At 47.8% G+C, this 23,151-nt stretch overlaps 2 protein-coding genes across 6 annotated transcripts; both read right to left on the bottom strand.

Moving 5' to 3' along the window:
• Window positions 1–362: 362 nt before the first annotated feature.
• LOC141572949 (mannose-binding protein A-like) lies at window positions 363–4,854 on the bottom strand. The gene is made up of 5 exons (XM_074339686.1): window positions 4,651–4,854; window positions 2,979–3,168; window positions 2,451–2,567; window positions 1,477–1,551; window positions 363–821 (listed from the first exon to the last, which is right to left on the bottom strand). The coding sequence occupies exons 1-5, from the start codon at window positions 4,837–4,839 to the stop codon at window positions 448–450; spliced, it is 945 nt and encodes a 314-aa protein (XP_074195787.1). The 5' UTR covers window positions 4,840–4,854; the 3' UTR covers window positions 363–447.
• Window positions 4,855–10,924: 6,070 nt separating this feature from the next.
• LOC109456948 (pulmonary surfactant-associated protein A) lies at window positions 10,925–15,950 on the bottom strand. Of its 5 annotated transcripts, none has more exons than XM_019749508.2 (6): window positions 15,815–15,899; window positions 15,294–15,358; window positions 14,799–14,993; window positions 14,397–14,516; window positions 13,583–13,660; window positions 10,925–12,399 (listed from the first exon to the last, which is right to left on the bottom strand). In XM_019749508.2, the coding sequence occupies exons 3-6, from the start codon at window positions 14,968–14,970 to the stop codon at window positions 12,023–12,025; spliced, it is 747 nt and encodes a 248-aa protein (XP_019605067.1). In that variant the 5' UTR covers window positions 14,971–14,993; window positions 15,294–15,358; window positions 15,815–15,899; the 3' UTR covers window positions 10,925–12,022. The 5 variants fall into 5 exon arrangements, with proteins under 5 accessions (XP_019605067.1, XP_074195788.1, XP_019605066.1 ...); XM_074339687.1 differs by having other exon boundaries at window positions 15,163–15,358; window positions 15,815–15,850; XM_019749507.2 differs by lacking the exon at window positions 15,294–15,358 and having other exon boundaries at window positions 15,815–15,950.
• Between the last annotated feature and the right edge of the window lie 7,201 nt (window positions 15,951–23,151).

The following is a 23,151-nucleotide window of genomic DNA, read 5'->3' on the forward strand; positions in this document are numbered from 1 at the left end:
GGAAGGAATTGAGGGCAGGAGAGTTTGGCATCATGTAGTGGCAATGCTTGAACAAAAAGGAATTGAATCTTTTGGAGGCTGAGACCTGCTGTCAACTCTGACACAGAAATGGCCCCCCACTGGTCCCTCTGGTGGGCTGCAGTGTCCTTACCGAAAAAGGAAAGGGCTTGACTTGGCCCTTTCCATGGTTGACTGTGACCCCGTGCTACGCTCTTATGCAAGACAGAGCATGTCCTTTGAGATGAACTGGACCGGGAACCCTTATGCCCCACCATCAGCCTCTTCTCACTTCTTCATCCCACAATCAAATACATCCCCTTCATTTTTCTCTGATTCCCACGAAGGAATGAGACAACACCGGGCACAGGGAAACCATCATTGACTTCTCTTTAAGAGTAGCAGAGAACTCAGCAGGGAGTCAAGGAACAGGCTGAGGAGCTCACTTCTTCAGGCTGGGAATTCGCAGACGGCCAGGTAGGAGGAAGAGCAGGAGACGTCGTTCCAGAGCCCTTCCTTTAAAAGGACCACGCAATCCTCCTGTGAGCCATAGTCATTAGGCTCATCCTTCTTCCAGTTACTGTAGGCCAGTCTCCCTCCTGTCACATACACAAAGGTGCCTTCAGTCACCTCATCTGTAATGCCCAGGAAAGCATTGTCCTTGGCCACGTCTTGGATGGCTTTGTTCTCTTCGGCATTCTTGGGGGTGGCCACGGTGGCCTGGAGCTCAGTACACAGAGCCTTCACTTTGGAAAAAGGCATCTTTTCACCATTGGTCACATACAGCTTCTTCCCAGACTTTCTACCCAAGGAGAAGGTTTGCACTGAAATCACAAATGGTGGATGAGGTTGACTTGGCTCAGAGCACAGCTCAGGGCAGTAGGGAAAAACACCCTTGTCTGGGAACTGAGGACTCTGGAAAACAGCCCCTGCTCAATCGCCTGAGGCCCGCTCCTAGTAAGGAAGCACTCGTCTGCTGTAGAGCAAGGCCCTGAAGGAGAGCCTGGCCTTTCCCGGGACATCCCAGCTTCTAAACAATCATCTGTGACACACTGTCCCAGTGCAGGTGGACATAGGGAAACATGCTTGGGCCCCACTTCAGGCTTGGCACCAGGACAAGAAAGAGGTACGGACAACCATCTGAGAACAGTGGATGCTGAGAAAGGAGCAAAGGTTCTGGAGCCAGCAGACCTCCATGCAATGCTTCCCCTGCCACTTCCCAGCTGTGTGCCAATGAGTGAATACCTATAATTTCTGGACCTATGTTCACTCACCTGTAAATAAAATAGGTATAATACCACACATAGTGTTGGTGAGAGATTGAATGAAACTATATTATGAGAAAGTGCCAATCTAGCACAGGCCCTGCTATACAATAAGTGTTCACAAATGTTTGTTCTCTTCCACCCTCCTGAAACCTAGAGTGCCCTGAAGAAAAGAGTGAGAGCCAGGGGTACATGGGGCAGAAAGAAGGCTTACACTTTTTGGTGTGGTCCAGTTCTGACTTCAAACTCCTTATTTCTCTCTCTAAGTTCGCCAGCTTAGTCTCAGCTACTACAAAGCAATAGGGAGAAAGACATTTATTGAGAAGAAGACCCCAAACTGGAGACATGGTATCTTGAAAAAAATATAGCTTACTAAAAAGTATACGTATGCCAGAAAAATAAGAAAACAAAAAAAAAAAGCAAAAAGAAAAAAATACAACCTTATTTCTCCTTTCCCAGATATACTTCATAAGTCTTGTGAGTTAAAACTCTGAAACTAATAATAATAACAATAGTAATAATACTAATCATGACTTGTAAACTATAGTTCTGGATCCTTTTCTTCACATACTGCTTAAATATTGAAATATTATAATTATTTATGAGAAGGGGCTCGAGTCATTTTTCCCTTCTTGAAAAATTTCCTTCATCATTCTCTTTCATTTCTTATTCTAGACGACCTCTTTAATGTTTCCATTATTTTGTTGGGCCAGTGGACACATATTAATATGAAGTCACCATTTTTCTTTTGTTGTTACTGAATTACTTCATTTCACCCTGAATAAATTGCTATGATGGTCACCGTTATCCAGAGGTTCTATGAGGCAGACCGTTTTCATGCCACTCTTGTGACAATACACATAAACCCGACACCCGGGAGGACCCATTCCATTTCCTGCCTGCAGCCTGGGACCTCATATTGGACTGTTCCAGTAGAAGAAGGGGCCCATCTCCTGCAGAGGCCTGTGGAGGGGGTGCCCCGGCAGGGTGGGAAGTCTGCACTCAGGCACCCGTGGGAGTCCTGTCAGGCCCCAGGTAAGACTGAGAGGAACAAGTGTGCTGGGGCAGGAGGCGGAGGTGAGCGTCTGGCAGTGGGGCAGCAGGAGAAGGGTCGCGTTTTACCTGGCCCTAGAGTGCTCAGGGCCCTGGGTCCCCTCAGCCCACACCACGCTGGGGGGAGGGCCTTACCTGAACTGTCTCCGCGATCTCCTTTTTGGCCTTTTGGTCCTTGCAACCCACGAGGACCTTCATTTCCTGGAGGCCCCAATTTCCCTGGAGGGCCCTGCATACCTCTGAGCCCTTGTCCTGTTGAAAGACGGAAGAAATGTGACCCAGTGGCTATCATTTGTTCTCTTCCTCCAAAAGCTCAATATGCGATTCACATTGACCCCAGAAACCACCAGTGAACTATGGGTGACCCAGAGAAGAAAGATCTTCCTGTATCCCAAGGGACAGCCTGTCCCAAGGGCCAGCTCCCTCTCTGTGGACAACCACACATCACCAATTCCTGTGTGGAAATGTGGGATCCTGAAGAACCACAGAAGCATCTTTGTTTTGCAGAGAATGACATTTACGCATACAAAAATTAGTCTGAGATTCACCACCCATCATAAGGAAAGGTTAGCCTGCTCATGGCTCTGTGCTAGATCTCTTACAGGGAACAGTCTCCTCTTGGGGGTAAAAAGATCCAAGAAGGCAGACCAGCCTGTCCTGTACCTGGTTCTCCCTTTTCTCCCTTGGGTCCATCTCTCCCATCTCTGCCTGGGGTGCCATTGGTGACAGGGATGCCGCAGGTAATCACAGAACAGGTCTTCTGAGCATCGTCACAGGTTTTCGTTTCTAAGCAGGACACTGTCACCACACATAGAAGGACAGGAAGCAGTGAAAACCGGAACATGGTCCTTACCTTAGCGTGAAGAAAGTCAAGGAAAATAATTCCATCTCATCTTGTTTAGTCAACATTTCTACCACCTCTAGTGTGTTGTACCCTGTGCTCAGGACAGTGGACACAGGGGGGAATTCACAGACCTTGGCTCTGAGCTACCCCCAGGCTACTAGGGAGACAGACAAGTAAGACGTATTAGAGTTAGATCAGTGCTGAAACAAAGGTAGATACAGGAGGACTGTAATAGGGGCCCATTCTCCTGGGGCCTCCAGTGTCCCTGTGGAGGCTAGGCAGACCCTATGCATTGACAGCCCACAGGATCTGGAAATGACAAACTAGGCCTGTTCCTGGGGGCCTGGAACAAAGACAAGCTCATTGCCAATGTGAGCTTTCATCCTCTCTTTCTCATCTCCATTTCTTGAAGGCCAAATGAGCCTCAGTTTCCCCCTTCTTTCCCTTCCTCTGGGCCCTAGAGCTAGACTCAAACTCTAGGAAGTGAACTCAGGTCCCACAAGGCCCATTTGTTGGTGGGGCCTAGTTTATGACATCCATTCACTTGTTTGACATAAAAATCCCTGTTTCATACTCTGGGGCTCCAACCACCATCAGAGCCACAGCTGTTTCCCCGAGAGCCTGTCAACCATTTTGTATAAAGTCTCTACTTTGTGACAGGCACTTGCTGGGGGGCTCATGACCCAGAGTGCCCTGAGACAGGGCTCTGACCCTCAAATGGGACCGTCTTTGGTCATCGATCCTGGCCACATGACACTTAAATTTGCCTCCTTCCCTTAGTTTGCGATTTTCCACTGAGAGGCCATTTCTGCCAGCCAGAACCCAAGCTCCTAAAAGTCTGTTCCATCTGGGCCTGGCAGGATTTCAGCTCATGCTTCTTCTCTGACAGGATTCTCTGCATGCTGCCTAGAGGCTTCCCCAGCTCTGTGCCCCCAACCAGCTGTCAGATTCCTCTCCAGCCTTTGCTCAAGCTGGCCCCTCTTCCAGGAAGCCCTAGCAGCCCAGCCCCCATGGGCCTCTTCCTGTGCTCTTCTCTGGCCACTACTCCCAATGTCGTTGGCCTTTGTTGCATAACTGCTCATCTGCCCTGGCCTGTCAGCTCCCTTAATCACTCCCATTCTCCAGGACTCAGTGGGAAGTAGCAAGTTGGAGGGGAACCTTCTGGATCACTTTCTTCTCCACTCTTCCTCTTTCTATCTCCTTCTTCCTTTCCCCTTCCCTGATTACACTTGAGTCCAAGGTCAAGCTTGAACTTGTTGCTGGCATACACACCCCACTGCTATTCTTCTCTGTGGCTAAAAAGACCACCCTTCAATTTGCAGATGGTCAAGTGGGTCGAGGAAGGATGCAAATGTCTCAGATCAAAGAGACACAGAGGCCCTGAGTGGGCCTGACAAGCCCACCAAAGCCCTTGCCTGGACCTCACCAGGATCAAGCCAGGTAACCAGACTCTTGGCTCAGGAACCCATGTCTGCCCTAGAAATGACTTACTAGGGCCTTCTGAGAGCACAGAAGCTGTAGCAGGGAAGCTGTCCTCCAGCCCAGGCCTCTGGCAGATTCCTCAGCAATGTCAGGCCCAGTTAGCCTGGGGACCAGGGGCAGTGCTGGACTGGCCTTTAACCCCAGGTTAATAAACAACCCACCATCTTTAGAACTGCTGTATGCTAGGCAGTTCTCCATGGCTGCTGGTGGGCGCTCCAGCATAGCACTGGGCAGCTCTCAACTTTAATGCCCTAGGCTCCTCCTTCTACTGCCTCCACCCATGCGTCCATCTCTAGCGACAGGCAATTGATCCTCCAGAATCACAGATTCTCAGGCTAGCTCTCTGCAGATATTTATTTCTAGAAGAGAAATGTATAGACATTCTACCAGAAAACACAGGTCACACACACTCCCACATAGATCTATGCATAGGACCCACTTCTGTATCCATTGTTCTGACTAGTTCACCCCTCTATTATTGTGTAGTTGACTCAACACAACACTGACAACCCGAAGTCATCTCATTCCTCCTTCTCATTCAGAACTTTTCTCAACTGTCTTCTTTGGGTATGTCACAGGGCTAGCTAGGCACCAGGAGAAGTATCTGTAGATATCTTACATTCAAGGCTGAATGTGGTCATTTGCACCAGCTAAGACATGCCCCTCTGTCTCTGCATCGTTGTTTGTTGTCATTCACTTTTCAGCTTGAATGTTATCTCTGGCAAAAGGGCTTCCTCTAACCATTTAATTTTTAGCATCCACTCTATCATGAAATGGGATTTCTCTGTCTGAATTCTCTGCCTATAATAGATCTCTATGTAACAATGTCTTCTTTATTTGATTGCATACTTATTGACCAATCTACTCCTTTAGAACAGAACTTCATCAGAACAGAGGTCTTGTTCCCCACTTATTGTATCCCCACCTAGAAGAGTGGCTGGGAACAGAGTCAAAGCTCAATAGACATTAATGGAACAAACGACTCCTCCAGCATCATGTCCTCTAAGCAGCCTTCTTGATTTGTCTCCAGCTAGAGCGAACATCTGGGCCCACTTGCTCAGTGTTTTTACTTTTCCAGGGCAGGAGCTGTGTTTGACTCACCACCTTGTTTCCAGGGTGCAACCCAGGGCTGGGCACAGGGGAAGGACCCACTGAAAGAGTGCAGAGAGAAGCAGAGACCATGAGCTGCACAGATACCAGAGCAGTCTGTGGCTCCTCCAAGCCTGGGTTTCCAGGGCTGTCCAGTTCTTACCGTCAGAGCTTGATCAAGTGACCTTTTTCAAGTCCCTGACGTGGCTTTTGAATCCTGTCCTCCTCATAACTTACACTCACTCTTTGAAACACTTGGTCTCATCCAGCAACTCAAGAGGTTTGCTTTTTCCCTGGTGGGGAGTGAATACCAGGCCACTTGTCCTTCACTTTGCTGTGTGATTGGTGTTTTGACTTCTCAAAGGTCATCAGTCCTGTGTATTCAAGTTCCCATGTCCTACTCAGCAGCCCTCCCAGGTTCCTGTTGAGAAAGGGCTTGCCAGGCACCATGAGGGGCCCCTTGTAAAGAAGATACCTCTCAGGCTCTCTTTCCTGATGCCATCAACGCAACTTTCAAGGGCCCATAGGCTCAGAGGACAAGGGAATTCAACCCACACAGCAAATGGGCAGAGTTCCCAGAAAGGTGGACATCTGAAAGTGAGTTATGTACATAAAACCAGGACCCTACATATGCTCAGATTTAGAGGAAGAATGGCTGGGATGGAGGGAGAGGATAAGGCAGGAGGAGGAAGAGTTGTGCACGGTGAGCAAAGTGCCTGTAAGAAAGCCTGGACTCTGGCGGGGAAAAGACCCTCCCTTGAGCAGGCATGTCTGCAACTCTGTCTTCTCATAGATCTGGCGTCTGAATGTATTCTATTATTATGATTTTCTATGATTATTACTGATACGTTTTGCTGTTTATGCCACGATACAAAATTGTTTTTGAAGTGTCCCAGCTCATTGCAACGTAGTACACTGTGGGGACGTAAAAGCAATGGAGGACCTTATTCTTTTCCCAGGCATCTCAGGATTTGCTCAGATGGAGATCAATCAAAGTTCACCTTGTAAAATTACTAAACCCAGGAGGAAATAAGCGGAGGGGAAGTTGACTGATATGAGAAGCCTCAAAAACAGACTTTCAATACTGTTGGCACTAGAAAACAGATAAATTGATATTTTCAAAAGGTAGTAAAAATAAGGAAGAAATAAATAAACAAACAAGGAAATGAAATAATAATATATAAATAAAATAAAAATTACATAATGAAATGAGTAAGGAAATAACTATAGAGCTAATAATAATTTAAAAAACTGGTTCTTTGTCAAAAATAATAAATTTGGCAAATACAACCATGATAGTTTGAATTAGTTTCCTCATTTTAACTTCTCCTTATCATAGAATTTTACATCCAGGACCTTTGCCATGATACTTTGCAGACTTTTGCACTAGAGTATGTGGAGTAAACACCCCAACTCCTTTTATATTTGGCTTGGCCGTGTGGCAGTGAAGAGACATGCGGGGAGTGGCCACTTTAAACGTACTAGCAGGTTTAATCTGGCCTCTTCTTGTCTTTTTTCAATCATGGGAAGGATATGTTCCTGGCAACCACTAATATCAGAATAAGTTTATGACGTGGTCCTAACATTTACCCACCTGAAAGCCTGAAGTAACAAATAGCTATTAAAGTCCAGCCATGCATAATGGTCAATAACACAGTCTCTGGAATCTGACTTCCTGTATTCACAGCACAGTTCTACAATGGAATGGCTGCTTGAACTTTGACCAATACTCTAATTCTGTTTGCATCGATATTCTTTTTTTTTTTTTTTTTTTTTAAGATTTTATTGGGGAAGGGGAACAGGACTTTATTGGGGAACAGTGTGTACTTCCAGGACTTTTTTCCAAGTCAAGTTGTTCTTTCAATCTTAGTTGTGAAGGGTGCAGCTCAGCTTCATGTTGTTGTCCTTTCAGTCTTAGTTGTGGAGGGCGCAGCTCAGCTCCAGGTCCAGTTGCCGTTTTCTAGTTGCAGGGGGCACAGCCCACCATCCCTTGTGGGAGTCGAACCAGCAACCTTGTGGTTGAGAGGATGCGCTCCAACCAACTGAGCCATCTGGGAGCTTAGCGGCAGCTCAGCTCAAGGTGCCGTGTTCAATCTTAGTTGCAGGGGGCGCTGCCCACCATCCCTTGCGGGACTTGAGGAGTTGAACCGGCAACCTTGTGGTTGAGAGCCCACTGGCCCATGTGGGAATCGAACTGGCAGCCTTCGGAGTTAGGAGCATGGAGCTCTAACCTCCTGAGCCACCAGGCCAGCCCCTGCATCAATATTCTTATTTGTAGGTTGGGGATAATTATAGCATCTACATAATAGGGTTAATGAGGATGACATGAGTTAATACAAGTATAGTGCCTGCTGCACAGTAAGTGTGATGAGAGTATCAGCCATTAGACCAAGAAGGGTATATCCTGGGAATGCAAAGATCTTCAACATGAAAAAAAACAAACAGCAAACAAACTCATGTAATTAACTAATTTAATATATAAAAGTTTAAAAGTCTGAATGAAGACATACGCAATCTTGAAACTCACCCTGTTCTCAAAACTAAACATGGTCTTAAAGTTGTTCATATATTTTCTTCCAAGACCACTGCAATGCAAATTTTCTAAGGTTGAATAAAAACAGAGCCCAAATGAATAATTATTGTCCTTTGTTTGTCACGAGGATCTCAGCTTCATCTCTGATTCATCACCACCTTGGCCATAGAGTGGTGTCTTCTTGAAGCGCAGGGTGGGCAGTGGCCTTCTCTCTTACTTATTTGCATATGTAGGGGGTAGAAATAATGATGACGTCAAGGGTGGACCGTACCTGCTCACAGGAGGAACCCCACGTCAGTGAGGACAATGCTGCTTCTCAGCCCACCTTGACAGGTTGTTGGGGCCCTTTGTATGACTGATTACAATTGACAGTCCCTCTCAGAAGCTGGTTCTTCACACAAGGGACTCTGTAAAAGCCTTCAGCTGCACATTCCTTACCCTCAACATCATGTCAGTGGACATTTCAGTTCTTAGTCTCTCGTTCTTTGAGTCCCTGTGTTCCAGGGAGCAACCTGCTCATGAGTAGGGTTTAAATCCCAGCTAGCTTCCATGACAATGACATTTATACAGACCTTGGGAAACTCCATGCAAGTGTTGGAGATCCACATTGCCCTCAAAACATTCCTGCTCCCAGTCGCATTCTCCCCTTTCTCCATGACCCCATGCCTTAGCAAGATCAGGCCCTCTGCTGGTTAGGTACCTCAGCAATTATAGAACAGAGACAGTCCCCCTATTCCTGCATTGGGGGACTTAATGGGAAAGGCAAAGTAACTGGGGTATCCCTACCTGCAAAGTTTACGAGGAGAATAGACCAGCCTCCTCTCCCACCCCACAGAGAGAGGAGAGGAAGGGATCATTTCTACCCAAGCGCTTCAGTCTCCTTTCTCCTCTTCCATCCTCCTTATACTGACCAAAGGCGTAGAAATTATTAAACCACTCATGCTGAACAGTCCCCTCCTTGCAGGTTCCGTGGTGGGGTCTCTGCAGCATTTCTCCAACCTTAAAAGGTAAGGCACTTAAAGCCTCTTGTTCTCTCCTGTGGGCTCCAGATGACAGCACCCAGGAATGGTAAATGACTCAATCCACATTTGACACCATTTTGGGGTAAACAGACTAAGGAAATTTAAAAAAAAAATCACCAGATAAATTTCATTACAGATTTATGATTAAAATGAATCTCAGCAGACTAGGAAAAAGGGAACTTCTTTAGCTTGATAAAAGGTATCTATCAGAGGGGCCGGCCTGGTGGCTCAGGAGGTTGGAGCTCTGTGCTCCTAAATCCGAAGGCTGCCGGTTCGATTCCCACATGGGCCAGTGGGCTTTCAATTACAAGGTTGCCAGTTCAATTCCTCGAGTCCCGCAAGGGATGGTGGACTGCACCCCCTTCAACTAGCAACTGGACCTGGAGCTGAGCTGCACCCTCCACAACTAAGACTGAAAGGACAACAACTTGACTTGGAAAAAAAGTCCTGGAAGTACACACTGTTCCCCAAAAAAGTCCTGTTCCCCTTCAAAAAAAAAAAAAAAAAAAAAAAGGTATCTATCAGAAACCTACAACAAGCAACGTTTTCAATGGCAAATTATTAGAAGTCGTCCCATTATACGTTCAGAGCCCCCAAAAGACATGAATTATTGAGTGTGTTCAACAATTTCTGTCATTTGTAAATATAATCATATATTTATAAAACATAAGAGGATCAATTATATTAGAAATATTAGGCCATAAATGAGATTCCAAAAAGATGGCTGGATATGAGCTCAATGAAAAATAATCAATAGTTTTCTTATAAATCAGCTATAATTAATTTAAATGTGATAAAATAATATAGTAATAATAGCAAATAAAACTATAAAGTAAGTAAAAATAAACCTATCAAGAAATGAGAAAACATCCATTTTTGGAGGCTTAGACTGTTCATCTACAAAACAGGGAAAAGATACTTCTCCTTCTTGCTGTTTTGAGTTTTGAGGAAGGATGAATAATTTCTGTGCTGGACCCCAAACACATGTGGCAAGGGACCAGATTAAAAATTGCCATTCATGAAAGAATGAGTATTTCTGCTCATTCCCATCTGGATTTATGGGGTTTAACTCACAGTCTCTTCTTGTCCAACAAAATAATTATGTGCATTGAGGAAGAGCATTCAAAGATGTGAAATTGAGAGAAGTGGGGACTTTTCTGCAGGTGGGACAAATATGTGGTTGCCTCCTCGTGCAAGTAGGAACATGATCTAATTTCCACACAGCCCTGGGGTATGGGGGCACGGTCCCATTCCATGCAGACCTGAGACTGAGATGGCTCACAGAGGCCTTCAACAAAGCCCTGATTATGGAAAACATCCACATGGCTGAGTGGGGAATGGAAGGCATGACATCACCACCCATAAATGGACCACGTGGACTTGGAGCAGGAGTATATTAATGTCAGCCATCAACACGGATGTTCTTCCATATGTTCTTCCAGATGTTGTCTGTAGCTCCCCATTTGCCTATACAATCTGAGGGTGAAGGGCAGGCAGTCCCTTGATGAAAAAAGGAAGCATAATCTGAGATTGAAGTTTCCTTTTCTTAGGTAAGTGAGCGCTCCGAGGTAGGATTCAGTACACGCGTACAATTACAGAAGTGTGATGTTTCTTGGAATCAGAGCAATGGAAACTGATGTTAACACATTCATGATTTATTACCCTTAAATCATTTCTGTTCAGCTAGATGGTAGGGTGGGTATGAGTATAAGCTTCAGGTTGAGGTTCAGAGGGGTTTGAATCCAGTCTCTGCCACTTCTTCATGTAATAAAACTCAAACATTGAACTCCTCTAAGTTTCAATGTTTTCATATGAAAACCAGGGAAAGTAATGCTGGTTCCTTGGCATTGTGTAAAGATATAATCGTATTTTATAAGATGTATTAGAAGTGCTTGTCAAGGTGCCTGGTACATAGTATGTGCTCAATAAATAGTCAGTGGTGTGAAGAGTGGTGTGAACACATCACTGAGATCTGGAGTAGTATGGGGATATACGTCCACCAGCAGGAAGTTACTTGAGTTATTTCTGGGGTGGGTGGGTGAGATCATCCCCAGAGGAATAAGCTAGTTGCTTTTAGGTCAGGGAGTTATTTGGCTGCCCCAGGCTCAAGGAAGTGAATAATGCATGCCAGTCATTGTGGTTGGGTTGGTTTCTACCAGGTTGGGGCACCAGCTGCCCTCTGACTTCATGGGGGAGACTGACCAGGGTTGCCAGATAATCGCAAATACTCCCTTAGCTTCATACATCTGGAATTTCCCAGAAGTTGGCCTGCTTCTTTCATTATGCTTGGCCAGAACTGCTATGTCTTGATGAGACTGGGGAGGCAGTGGGCTGCAAGGAAAAAGGAGAGGGGTCCTGAAAACCGGCACCCTGTGTGTGATCATGGAGGGACCTTCAATCTCAGAACCCCACTGTTGCCAGCTATAAATGAAGGAACTGGACAATAAGAGGAAGAAGAAAGTCTTCATGTCTTGGCAAAGGGCAAAGTTAGAAGTGGCTGCCTAGAGTACAGTGCTGAGAAGCGGCTCCAGGAGGCGTGTCAGACGAATTAGACATCATGCAAAGGAGTCAGGGCCCCTTTGGGAGTGGAGTGGCTAAGAATGCCTCCAATTGGAACAGCCAGAAATAAATTTGGTTGAAAGCAATGGTAGTATTTCATAGATTGGGGGGATACGCATTTATGGGGAGGCTGAAAGGCAAGGCAGGACCATATCTACCCTGTGGCCTTGGTGCCTGTTCAAAACTCACAGATGGCCAATCGGTACTGCAGGCAGTTCCTGTCATTCCACTGCCCATCTGTGTACATCTCCACACACTTCTCTTTGCCCCGACCCTTGGGCTCCCCTTTGTACCAGTTGGTGTAATTCACAGGGGCCCCATCCAGGTAGTAGAAGTCTCCTGCGGTGGGGCCCTCGGCCAGGCCCAGGTAGGCATAAGTGTTGTGCTTCTTCACGATGCTTGCAATGGCCTCATTCTCCTCTGGACTCTTCGGGACAGCAATGCGGCCTCCTGCTCTGGCACATGACTCTCTAATGGCATCAAAGTTGACCGACTGACCATTGGTGGAGAAGACCTTCTCTCCCACTACCAGCATGGAGCCCTGCAAACTGAGAACTGAGAGAAGGGGAATGCGGGTCAGGCCACTGACCTCTTTGGCAGGTGAAAGGCATCCTTTCATGATGCCTTTCCCCGCTGGTCACAGCCTCTTCCCAGACTTTCTGCCTCAGCAGAAGGTTTGCACTGAAATCACAGAGGGTGCCTGAGGTTGACTTGGCTCAGCGTACAGCTCAGGGCAGTAGGGAAAAACACCCTTGTCTGGGAACTGAGGACTCTGGAAAACAGCCCCTGCTCAACCACCTGAGGCCCGCTCCTAGTAAGGAAGCACTCGTCTGCTGTAGAGCAAGGCCCTGAAGGAGAGCCTGGCCTTTCCCGGGACATCCCAGCCTCTAAACAATCATCTGTGACACACTGTCCCAGTGCAGGTGGACATAGGGAAACATGCTTGGGCCCCACTTCAGGCTTGGCACCAGGACAAGAAAGAGGTACGGACAACCATCTGAGAACAGTGGATGCTGAGAAAGGAGCAAAGATTCTGGAGCCAGCAGACCTCCATGCAATGCTTCCCCTGCCACTTCCCAGCTGAGTGCCAATGAGTGAATACCTATAATTTCTGGACCTATGTTCACTCACCTGTAAATAAAATAGGTATAATACCACACATAGTGTTGGTGAGAGATTGAATGAAACTATATTATGAGAAAGTGACAATCTAGCACAGGCCCTGCTATACAATAAGTGTTCACAAATGTTTGTTCTCTTCCACCCTTCTGCAAACCTAGAGCGCCCTGAAGAAAAGGGTGAGAGCCAGGCACACGTTTATTCTCTAAGTCCCTTTACCTCACTTGGGCTCTGAGCCTTTATGCTCTCTCCAATCTCTTCATCTCTGCCTCTCTGTGTGTCTTCCCTCCCTCTTCCAGTGTTACCTTTTAAATTCTATTCATTCATTCACCCATTTAACAACTGCCTATTAACTGTCTTGGTATGTGCCAGACTCTGCCATTTCCTGGGATTCTAAAGAAAGCAAGACAGGCAGAGAACTTGCTTTCCCATGACATAGAATGCTAGTCTGCGTCTCCTCTGTCGTCTCTTGGCCATCAGTGTCATCAGAAAAGTGAAGCACTTATTCGTTACCCCAAGACCTGCTTGTCAAGTCTCTAGGTCCTGGAGCCTGGTGCTAAGGATGAGGAGAACATATGGGTGATCTCCTATCCTATAATGCCCTAAGAGGTTCCCTTACCTCCCAGTGACTGCAAGATTTGACGTCTGAAGTCATGGAGTGTGCTTTGGAGCTCCTCATCTAGATGAGCTGAAAGCCCTGTAGAGAGAACCCCACGCAGGAGACGGGGCAAGCCAACAGAGACTCCCACTTCCTGCCACGCAGGTGTGATGCGAGCCTCAAGCCTGACACTCTGCCCTCTACTTGCCCATACCCACTGCCCACGCCCCACGTGGTAAGGGTCCATGATAACGGAGTGTGTTTCTATATCCTCCCACCCTTGTCCTTTCACAGAGCCTAGCACTTGCTGAGCCCTTCCCTACTTTCCTCTCCTGCCATATGTTTTGCTGGCTCTGTCTGCCCATTTCTGTGGGGTTTACTGGTTTCTGGGCAGGGCCCCCTCTCCCACCCTCGCCCAAGGCCAAGTGTAATTCTCTCTGCACTCTCCTGAGGGACCTTGATCACTACTGCATGTGGGGCTCCCAATCAAACATCTGCCTGGATCCTTGGTCCACATAAGCCCATACACATTTCTGAATGCTTCCAGCGCTTCAGCCCTTGGAAGGGCCTGCCCTGTCTCCCCATGTTGCTTTGTTTCCTACCTCTGACACCCTGTGTCTCCCCATAGCCGCTGTGATACATGGAGCACCTTTAACACATTCAGTCCCTGCAATGTGGCTTACTACCCAGACCTTTCTGATTTCTGCTCAACCTCATATTCTACTTAGGTTGGAGCAATACACCCCTTGTGGCCTCCACGGATTTATCTGGTCCCCGTCATCCCTCATGTAACAGTGCCTGTGTTGCCACTGTCCACCTGCTGTACCCTGCTCACCTGGAGGGCCCCTCTCGCCAGGTTCTCCTTTATCTCCACGTTCACCAGGGATTCCAGGGGCTCCAATCAGCCCATCACGCCCAGGGAGACCTGGCATTCCTCCAGGGGGGCCCATGGGGCCTGCAGAGAGAAGGGGACATGGATGTATGGTATCTATCACTCACAACTGGATTAGACTCATGTGACTGGACTTGTATTGCCAGCTGGGTTGACTCACCTATCACTTCATGGGCACTTTGAGGAGTGACCCTCCAATGCTGCTCTAGTCTAAGGCCCCGGGAAACTCCTGCCCTGTCCCACCATCCAGCTGACCCTTGGGCCCAGACCAGAGCCCTGAACACATGGGTCTTCTGAAAACAGGTCACTGTCCCTCAGCTGAGGGTAGGGTCTCCCAGCCAGTACCTGGAAGTCCAGGGTCTCCTTTGACACCATCTCTCCCATCTCTGCCTGGCAGGCCGTGGGATCCCGGAGTACCAGGGATGCCTGCGCTTCCAACACAAACTTCCTTCACATCGCACTCCATGCCAGAGACCAGCAGCAGGATGAGGGTGAGGGCCAGAGAGCGCAGCAACATGGCTCTTACTCCAGCTGCTCCTCCTGCAGAAAGGAAGGGCTGTCAGCCCAACTGAAGCCTTTGCAAAAGTCTTCCCTTCCGTTTGCTGTGCTTTGTCAAGATTCAGGCACACAGCAGGGCCTGAAGGCCAGTGACGGCACAGACGGGAACTCTAGAAAGACCCAAACTATCCTGGGAAACTTCTGGCATCACCTGGCGTCTAACGTGTTCTCACGCCTCCGCGCTCTGGCTTGAGGCAAGTGAAGAGTACGGAGGAAAGAGCTCTGGAGAGTCAGAGGACCTTTCTAGCGGAGTCTCTGTCTGTGTGACCGCGGGGTACTCACTTCACCAGTCTTAACTGCAGCTGTAACTTCTGTGCCCTGGAGACAATCCTGACCCGTTCCCCAGGCTGTTGGGATGAGGGATGTGGTCACTCACTCATTCCATCTGTCCCTCATACTCTCAGCCACCCTCTTTTCAGGCTCTAAGCAATCATGTTCCTGAGGGTGAATGAAGATAACCAGGGTCCATAGCCTGGCCACTCCAAGGTGGTCAATGATGGGGAGACCCCTGCCCCTGCTGGGATGTTCCCTTCTCATTGGTTAGCTGTTCCCTTCCCCTGGCAGGCCCTGCTGAGTTCCTGTGGGAATGGACCTGGCCAAGGAGCCCAGCAAAGCATGAGGATATTTGCAAGCCCATTTGCCTGCACCCATAGTTATGAGTCTATGGAACAACTCTCAGTGGTGGGTGGGGAGGCCCCCTCCTTCCCAATCTGGCCCTTAGTTAAGCCTGTGACTGCTGGGTTGGTTCTCCCTGTCTGCAACTCATGCACTGGGGAATACCCAGGGGCTGGGGCTAAACTCACCCATACAAACAGAGCCTACGGATCTCTGCCGCCGGGTCAGAGTGGAGAGGTGGACAGCACCATTTATATGAATACAGGCTACCAGGCTCCCTCTTCACCCTGGAGAGGCTCCTGTCACAAGGACCTCTACTCCGAGGAGTTCCAGGCAGGAAGCAGCCATCTTGTTTACACAGCACATTTCCTCACAGAGCACTCAGGCTGGAGGGGCACTTAGGAAACCTGCTGAAGAGAAACTCCAGATCTGTAAGCAGGGAAATTTCCTGTGGGCTGAAGGTCTCCCACTGTCCCCAACCAGCTTCCCAAGCAGTGCAGGGCCCCATGGAGGGACCTGGCAGGGGAATCCTTCCCTTTCTGGGCCTCGGCCCCTAGCCCTGGCTAGTGACACATTCTCAGTCCAGGGCCACCAACCCCAAACGCCCACCACCAGGAGAGAACATACAAAGGCGGGACTCTTTTCCCAGGAGAGCAAAGAGACAGATCAGCAACATAGAAGGATATGTCCACGTGACTCCTTCCATTCCAGCTGCAGAGCCTCTTTAGCTCTTGGAAGGGTCCATGTGGTTTCACACAGTGCAGAGGCCCTGGCTCAAGCTGAGGGTGGTCAGGTTGATCTGGAACAAACTGTCTCTCATGGGATCATGGCATATACCTCAGCACTGAGCCCCACTGGCTTCCCAGCTCCTGCTTCTGGAGCTTGCCGTTGGGTGGGCACATGGCTCAGAGTCACCGGTAATGACTGTGGCATTCCAGGTAATGCATGTCCCCCTTTGCTCTGCACAGTGGACTCAGCTGTGGGAAGGCAGGGCCGGGCCTGGAACGTCGCAAGAAAGCAACAGTTTCTGTCTTTGGCATGGGTGATGTCTGACAATTAAGTTCGTGAACTCATCCTAGAAAAAGTGCTATATACTTCATTGCTGAATATTGCTATGGTCACCTTCGAAGTACTCCCCTTGGGAAGCTATGCACCAATGCCAGTGCCTAGTCCACCCTTCAAAGCAATTTTGGAACTTTTTTTCTGGAATGGCCATCAGAGCTGTCATCATATTACCCTTGATGTCCTGAATGTCATCAAAATGTCTTCCTTTCAATATTTCCTTTATCTTCAGGTAAAGAAAGAAGTCATTGGGGGCCAGATCAGGTGAGTAGGGAGGGAGTTCCAATACAGTTATTTGTTTACTGGCTAAAAACTCCCTCACAGACAGTGCCGTGTGAGCTGGTGCATTGTTGTGATGCAAGAGCTATGAATTGTTGGCAAAAAGTTCAGGTTGTCTAACTTTTTCATGCAGCCTTTTTAGTACTTTCAAATAATAAGCTTAGTTAGCTGTTTGTCCAGCTGGTACAAATTCATCATGAATAATCTCTCTGCTATCAAAAAAGGTTAGCAACATCATGGCAGCAATTTCGTGAACTTAATTGTCAGACTTTCGTATGACCCTCTAATTGATGAGATCCCCTATTCAAGCACTTGATTAGGAGGGAATCTCAGACTGTAGGAATGGTAACAATGGGGAACCAAGACAAGAAAACATTGCCATGCTTACCTGTAAGTGGTTTGAAAAATCTTGAGATCCTTAGGAAGTGTGGGAGGATTTGGGGTGGGGGGGAATGTGAGCTCAGCGGATGGAACCCCGCTTTGAGGAGCAGGAAGCCAGCCAGAGTCTACTGGGTGTGCTGAGTGCTTTCAGCTACCACATGGTCTGATGTGGGTGTTGGGCCCGGCGGAATTGGGACGCCAGGGCCAGGGCCAGGGCAGGGCTGGGGTAAGTCAGGGAGCAGTTCCTGCAAAAGGACTTCAGCTTGGCTTAGGGGAGGGAGGCCCAGTCAGCAGACGAAGGAGCAGGAACAGAGGTGTTCTTGGGCAGATTTTGAAGGGTGGTGGGGGAGGGGAGGCTGCTAGGATGTCCAGGGCCATGTGGTTTGTGGGGAAGGGTGTGGATTTAGGAGTCAGACACACCCAAGTTGCAGTTTGTCGCTGCCACTTATTATCCACGCGGCCTTGGTCAGATTAGGTAATTTTTTCAGCCTTGGTTTTCTCTTTTTATTATTATTTGGAAGCAACATCAAACTCATAGAAAGGTTGCAAGTACAGTGCAGATTTTTTCTGAACCTTGTGAGAGTAGGTTGCCAACATGATACTCTATCACTCCAAATACTGAAATTTATATTTCACACAAATATATTGTTCTATACAAGCACAGTGTGCTAAAAACCAAGACATTAGCACTGATTCTGATATTATCTTTATTAAAAAGTGATAGAATATCATGAGGTATTTTATTATTCCCTTAAGTCACCTGTTAATCTAATCATTTAAGGCACTCATGTAGCTTAATGGCAATATATAACAATGTGTCATGTAAAATTCTAATAAAATAACTATGCCGTTAGCTACCTGGCCTTACCTCCTTCTTCATCCTGGGTCCCACCACTCTCCCTCTGCAACCTCGAAAAAGAGAATGATCCAAGTGCACAGAACTGAGTGGTGCTTTTCATGTCTCTCTCTCTTTTTTTTTATCATGAGTTTTCTTTTGTCTGGAATGTTCTGACTGTCCTTTCTGCCACAGAAAAAAAGAAAAAGTAAGAGGGAGACAGAGGGAGGGAGGGAGAGAGAGAGAGAGAGACAGAGAGAGAGACAGAGACAGAGAGAGAGAGAGAGAGAGAAAATAATTATCCAGGTCTCCTGTAATCCACTTTAAATTCTCTACCATAATTAATATTCCCACAGTCATAGACGAGTGCGCATGCTACTTGTACCCAAAGACAAAGGGATAAACAAGTCAATTTTCTGCTTATACATAGATCCAGGTCTAATTTCAGGAATCTCGGGGGCAGTTCAACAACATGAAGGAAAAGAGAGAATTAAGCCTGTTATTGCCTGATGCAGTCAACACATTCAATAAATAAATACATATTACATCGGTGCCTCTCCAATAAATGCCATTTCATTAAAAAAAGAATCACATAATAAATAAATCTATTTTTATTACCGAAGCATGACAATTTGTTTAAAAATTCACGTTACTGGTTTTCCTTTTAATTTTTTTTTTTTTTTTTTTACCAACATGGCCCTCTTATCTTTCTCTCCGCCTTAACATTTTCAATACTAACATTGCGTGCCGTCCAAACTCCAGAGGAGCAGTAGGCTTTTTTTTTTTAACCTTTATTGACATGTACTTGACAACATTGTGTAGGTTTAAGGTGTACAACGTGTTGACTTAATACATATGCTTACTACAGTAGCATTAGTTAACAGCTCCATCGCCTCACATAATTACCATTTCTTTTTTGTGGTGAAAACATTTAAGATCTACTCTCTCAGCAATTTTCAGGTATATAATGCAGTACTGTTAACTATAGTCACCATGCCGCGCATTACGTCCCCAGAACTTATCTTTCTTTTAACTGGAACTTTGTTTGTACTGTTTGACAAGCCTCTCCCCCTTTCCCTCATCTCCTAGCCCCTGGTAACCACTACTCTGTTTCTATGTTTCAGGTTTTTTTTTCGATTCCACATATAAGTGAGATCATATGATATTTGTCTTTCTCTGTCTGACTCATTTCATGTAGCATAATGCCCTCAAGGTCCATTCATGTTGTTGCAAATGGCAAGAGTGCCTTCTTTCTCGTGGCTGAATAACTGTATATATGTCACCTCTTCTTTATCCATTCCACATAGACAGACATTTAGGTTGTTTCCCTATCTTGTCTATCATGAATCACGCTGCAGTGAACGTGGGAGTGTAGATATTTGTTTGAGACCCTGTTTTCTCTTCCTTACCTGGACCATTAGACTAGTTCAGCTGCCCTGGGCAGTCACTCACACCTGGCTCTGCTGTCCTCAAGCCCATCTTTGGTGTATCAAGGAATGTGATCATTCTCTGAAAAAAATATGACAAGGTCAGGCTTGAAGTCAAATATCCTTCCAGAGTTTCCTGTTTCCACTAAGGAAAAAGCCGATCTTCCTGTGTTCGCAAGGGTTTGGTTACCTGCAGCCGCCATGTCCCTCCCGCCTCATCGTCCCTCGCTGGAGGCTTCGTAGCAGACGGAAGAGAGAAGGCCACAGAGAAACTCCAGGAGAGTTCCAATCCCAGGGGGAGGAGCAGGCAGGAGGAAGCAATTCCCAGGGTGGGGGAAGTAGGGGTGCCTCGCTCAGTCCCTCCCACATCCTCGCCCACTTGCTCCCGCTGTGGTCCAGCTCTGGGCTTAGAGCTGGGAGGACCAGAAGGGGACTGACCAGAGGCCCTGTCCTCAGGTGTGAGTGTGAGTGGCTATGGCAGTGGGGACACATGACTCAGAGAACGGAGAGGCCCATCCAGCTCGGGGTGGGGGGGTAGGTGTGAGGGCAGCAGCTCCTCGGGCTCCTCGGAGGGAAAGACATGAGCTGGACTGAAAATTCAAGAAGGATCTGGTACAAGCGATGGAAAAATGGGCCTTCCAGGTGGAGGAAGCAGCCCAAACAAAGGGCTGAAGGGGAGCTCAGGCCTTCAATGCCATTGAGTCAGCTGTGTGAGTCTCCACAGAACTCTCTAGAGAGGCTTGCTCTTCCTGGTCCTATGTCCTGGATATGTTCCGTTCCTTCTGTGTGCCGTGCCCCTCTGTGCATCCTGTACTTAATTAACACAGATTACAGAAATAATACCTGAGTGCATTCTTCCTGGACTTTTTGATTGATGGCATTTCAGAAGGGACAAAAGCCTCTCTTCATAAAGGCCCGTAATGCTCAGCCCCCATGTTCTGGGATGTTGGAGCAATATCTCCTTATGCTGAGATTTGGGGCCTAATATTGGCTACGGTCTGGGTTTCATTTTCTAAATGACCTGAATGACCAAGAAGAGAGGAAGTCCTCTGGAGCTTTCAGCTTAAAGGGGCTGAACTCCGGCATCCTGACGGGCGGCTGAGCCCCAGGCATGAGGTTCCTGACCTCGGCAAGGAGGCTGCTCCCATCCTCGGCTGAGCTGCAGTAGGACCACCCACGCTCCGCAGGCAGCAGATGCTCAGGGCTACCTAGATTTTTGGGCATCACTATTAGAAATAAAACACAAGCCATGCATATAATTTACATTTTGCTGGTATCCACATTAAATTTTTTTAAAAAACAGGTGAAATTTATTTTAATGATATTTAACCCAACATATTCAAAATATCACTTTAGCGTGTCATCAGTATAAAAGCATTTGTTACCTAGTTTTTTCATTCATTGTTTTCTTACTAGGTCTTCAAGATATGGGGTGTATGTCACACCTCTAGCACATCTTGGTTTGGAGGAGCCGTGTTTAAGTCCTCCCTTGGCACAAGTGGCTGGTGGCTACAGGGCTGCACAGCGCAGGTCTGCCGAGCAAGCCTTGGCCCAGGTTGTGTTGGCCGCTCAGGAAGAAGCTAAATGTCCTGGGGAAGAAAATAACCCTAAGGGACCAACTGTAGGACGGGTGTCTGGAAAGGAGTCCCCTCAGCACAGGTGATACTTTAACTGAGACCTGCAGGATGAGAGGGAGGCAGCCATTTGGAGAGAACATATGAGCTTTACCTGCAAACAGAATGACGTGTGCGAAGGTCCTGGAACAGGACAAAAGAAGACCAAGGAGGCTGGAGTGTGGTAAGTGAGGGGCAGAGGAACCCAGAATGAGAGCGGAGACATGGGCACTGGTCAGGCATATGAGGCCATGAATGTTATTCTGAAAAAACAAACAAATCCTGAGTTTATTGTATCAGATATGAGAGTGATCAGATTTACACTCATTTTTCACTGCTCTGCTCTTTCCTAGATCATCAGTGACATCCCACTGATGAATCCAACAGGCCATGCCCAGGCCACCCATCATGGACCATGAGCGTCATTTCACACTGGGCCCCAGGCCCCTCTTTTCTGGAAACTCTGTCCTCACTTCCTCCAGGGCACCAGACTCTCCCTGATCCTCCTGCCCACTGGCCATGCCCTCGTAGCCTCCTGGTCTCCTGGTTCTCCCTCATCTGCCAAACTCTTCACAATGGAGGGCACTGCAGTGCAGTGTGAGGTGCCCTCTGCCTCACTGAGACAGAGGTACAGCATCTCCCAGGTACACAGACTTTCCTCCTGCCACCACCAGCCTTCTCTCTAGTCAGGGTCCCAGCATCTTGACTGCATCCCAGCAGACCCCACGATCCCCTCATGGAGAGAGACAGAGAAAGAGAGAATCAGGGATGGAGACAGCCAGCCATGGCCACGTGTCTGCTCGAGACATGAGGGGACACACTGGGCCACAGACCCCACACTGCCCAAGGTCAGGAGCCAGGCCTGGAGGGTCTTCCAGAGCCGGCAGAGCCTTCAGGAGTGCAACGGTGGCAGGTAACTACTATAGAGATGCAGAGACAGTGGCCACTAGCCACATCTGCTTCTACCAAAAAGCCTTGTCCAAGCAACCCAGCTGCACTGTCCCTGGGACATGTCTCATCGACAGGTCTGTTGATGCCTGTGTGACTTTCATGTCTGAGAGCAGAGGATGGGTGGGCAGCATGTGTGTATATCACCTCTGTGTGTGTCCACATGTGTCTCTGCCTGTGTCAATATAGGAGTGTCTGGATGTGTGTCCTATCCAAGTGTGTGTGTGTGTGTGTGTGTGTGTGTGTGTGTGTGTGTAGGGGTCAGTTTGCTAGGGAGGGCCGCTAGCCTTGGACAGGTAGTGCCACCTGGCTACTCTGAGCCTCCCGTGCCCAGGAGCAAACGAGAGCAGTGGCAGCCTTGCTGTATGTGTCGTGGGGACCACATCCACCTGTCAGCCCACTGTGATCAAAGTGGACAGGTCAGTCCTGGACTGAAGATTACAGAGCCCTGAAAATTGAGAGGCTATGCCGTGGTGGGGACATGGGTTGGCACCTCAAGCCAAAGGGTCCTGGGCCCCAAGCAAGAATTGCTTCCCAAATCTGCAACCCTTTCCCAACAAGAGGATTATTTTAGACTCAAAAATACCTTTTTCCAGACCAGTAGAGCCTGATGCCAGCCACCTATTCTCCTTACCCCAGAGATACCCAGCCATCCTCCCCGTCTCCCATCAAGGGCACCAGCCATTATCACACTAGGGCGAAGGGGTGCACAGAGAATGCACACACACATCGAATTCCACTCCATGCTCAATTGGGGCTTTGCTCCTCATTGATAGCGGTGACCCTCAATGGGCCTCAGTGTTACACCTGTAATATGGGCATAGGGACAGCTCCTAGCTGATAGACACTGGCTGCAAAGGACCTCATGGGACAGCATTCATGTACATGATCCTTCCCCCCTGAGAAATGTATCCCCTAATAAAGGAGAAAGAGGGAGCACTCCTGGAACAAGAGGGGGCACAGGCTCACGAAAACCCTGA

This window comes from Rhinolophus sinicus, linkage group LG07 (assembly GCF_036562045.2).
Source record: "Rhinolophus sinicus isolate RSC01 linkage group LG07, ASM3656204v1, whole genome shotgun sequence".
NCBI classification, from domain to species: Eukaryota; Metazoa; Chordata; class Mammalia; order Chiroptera; family Rhinolophidae; genus Rhinolophus; species Rhinolophus sinicus.